The sequence below is a fragment of the Oxyura jamaicensis genome, chromosome 7 (assembly GCF_011077185.1).
Source record: "Oxyura jamaicensis isolate SHBP4307 breed ruddy duck chromosome 7, BPBGC_Ojam_1.0, whole genome shotgun sequence".
NCBI classification, from domain to species: domain Eukaryota; kingdom Metazoa; phylum Chordata; class Aves; order Anseriformes; family Anatidae; genus Oxyura; species Oxyura jamaicensis.
In genome coordinates, this window is record NC_048899.1 from 29,809,469 (window position 1) to 29,811,675 (window position 2,207).

At 72.4% G+C, this 2,207-nt stretch overlaps 1 protein-coding gene across 1 annotated transcript; it reads left to right on the plus strand.

Moving 5' to 3' along the window:
• The first annotated feature begins 770 nt into the window (after nucleotides 1-770).
• On the plus strand, nucleotides 771-1,919 carry CDK5R2 (cyclin dependent kinase 5 regulatory subunit 2). Its single transcript, XM_035332198.1, is given in 2 exon segments — nucleotides 771-1,289; nucleotides 1,291-1,919. Coding segments are annotated over 2 exon segments (987 nt in total). The 5' UTR covers nucleotides 771-875; the 3' UTR covers nucleotides 1,864-1,919.
• Nucleotides 1,920-2,207: the final 288 nt, after the last annotated feature.

Genomic DNA, 2,207 nt, shown 5'->3' on the forward strand with positions numbered 1-2,207 from the left:
GAAAGCAGAGCGTGCAGGCGGCTGGTTTGTCACGCAGCATTTTGCAGTGATGCGGGAGCACGGCATCCCCTCCCTCCTGCCCCTCTCTCCAAAATCCCCGGTTTTTGCCCCATGCTGCTGGTGGGAAATCTCCCCTGAAGGGCTGAAAAGGCAGGGGGGGGGGGTGGGGGAAGCGCCGAGCTGCTCGTGCAGCAGGTGCTGGGCTGCTTTTGCAGGAGCAGGCCGTGGGGAGCCAGGCAGGGTGCGAGCGCAGGCTGGGTGCTGTGGGGGTCCCTGCGGAGCCGTGCCGGGATCGGGCTGCTTCCCACCAGCGCGGGGGCTCTCCCACCAGGGCCAGCCCCTCCGTGGGGGCCATCTCAGCGAGCCCCCCCAGCACACACAGTGCCTGCCCACCCCTGCAAAACCCCAAAGCGTGGCATTGCCCAGGGCTCTCCCCCCCCCCTGCAGCCCGCCCGGGCCCCCCCCCAGCACCCCCAGAACGGGACCCGGCAGGGCTCAGCCGTGCTCCCCGCCCCCCCGTGTCCCCCCACCCTCCGGGTCCCCCCTAGCGCAGGGGCCGGGGGACACCGGGAGCGCCCCGTGAAGGTCACGGCGGGGCGGCAGCCGCTCGGGGCCGGCTCCCCCCGGTGCCCCCCCTCCCCAATTCCACCGCCTACCGGCGGGGGAGGGGCGGGACTCACCGGGGCCCGGTGCGGCACGGATTGGCTGGCGGCGGGGAGGCGGGGAGCGGCGGGGCCGCGCCTGGCTGCAGCGGCGGGCACCGAGCCCAGAAGCGGGCGCGGCGGCGGAGCATCCTCGGGTACCGCGGCCCCGGTGCCGGCCGCTTTCCCCCCCCCCATCCCCGCAGCCTCCTATGGGCCCCGCTCGGCGTTAGCATGGGCACGGTGCTCTCCCTGTCCCCCGCCGCCTCCTCGGGCAAGGGGGGCGGCGGCGGCGGGGGGCTGCTGGCCGACAAGGCGCCGCCGGGAAGGGTGCCGGGCAAAGGCGAGAGCCGGCTGAAGCGGCCCGGGGTGCTCATCTCGGCGCTCACCTGGAAGCGGCTGGTGGCCGCCTCGGCCAAGAAGAAGAAGAGCACCAAGAAGGTGACGCCCAAGCCCGGCGGCGGGGCCCCGGGGGGGGTCCCGGGGGGCCAGCCCGACCCGCTGGTGGCTCAGCGCAACCGCGAGAACTTGCGCAAGTCGCTGGGGGACGGAGCCAAGCAGGGCCCCCTGGCCGTGCCCGTGCCCACCGTGCCCTCGGCGGCGCCCCAGGAGCTGCACCCGGGCTCGGGGGGGGGCAAGCCGCCGCCGCCCCCCCCCGCCGCCGCCGCCGCCGCTGCCGCCGCCCGGTAGCCGGGCTCCGGGCTCGCCGCGCCGCGTGGTGGTGCAGGCGTCCACCGGGGAGCTGCTGCGCTGCTTGGGGGACTTCGTGTGCCGCCGCTGCTACCGGCTGAAGGAGCTGAGCCCCGGCGAGCTCATCGCCTGGTTCCGCAGCGTGGACCGCTCGCTGCTGCTGCAGGGCTGGCAGGACCAGGGCTTCATCACCCCGGCCAACCTGGTGTTCGTCTACCTGCTGTGCCGGGAGGCGCTGCGCGGCGAGGAGATCGGCAGCCAGGCCGAGCTGCAGGCGGCCTTCCTCACCTGCCTCTATCTCGCCTACTCCTACATGGGCAACGAGATCTCCTACCCGCTCAAGCCCTTCCTGGTGGAGGGCGACAAGGGCCGCTTCTGGGAGCGCTGCCTGGGCATCATCCAGCGCCTGAGCGCCAAGATGCTGCGCATCAACGCGGACCCGCACTACTTCACGCAGCTCTTCCAGGACCTCAAGAGCGAGGGCGAGGCCGGAGACGGGGCCAAGCACTGGACGATCAGCCTGGACCGCTAGGGAGGTATCGGGCCCCCGGCGGGGGAGGCCAAGGACTGCCGGATCCCCCCCTCCCCTAAAAAATCCTCCCCTCCTCCCCGTGGAGATGCTGCCTGGACCCTCCCTGCTCCGGATCCGGCCGTTTCCCCCCCCCCCCCCATTCCCTGCCGACCCCACCTCTCCGGGACAACGACACGGCGGAGAAGACTGGGCCGGGGGAGGGGGGGGACCCGTGGGGGCGATGGGGCAGGGAGGGGGGGGCAGGCTGCCGAGGAGCGGAGGCTCCTGAATATGTTTTCTTTAGAAAAAAAAAATAATTATATATATATATATATATGGGGAGGGGAAGGAGGGATGCAGCTGGA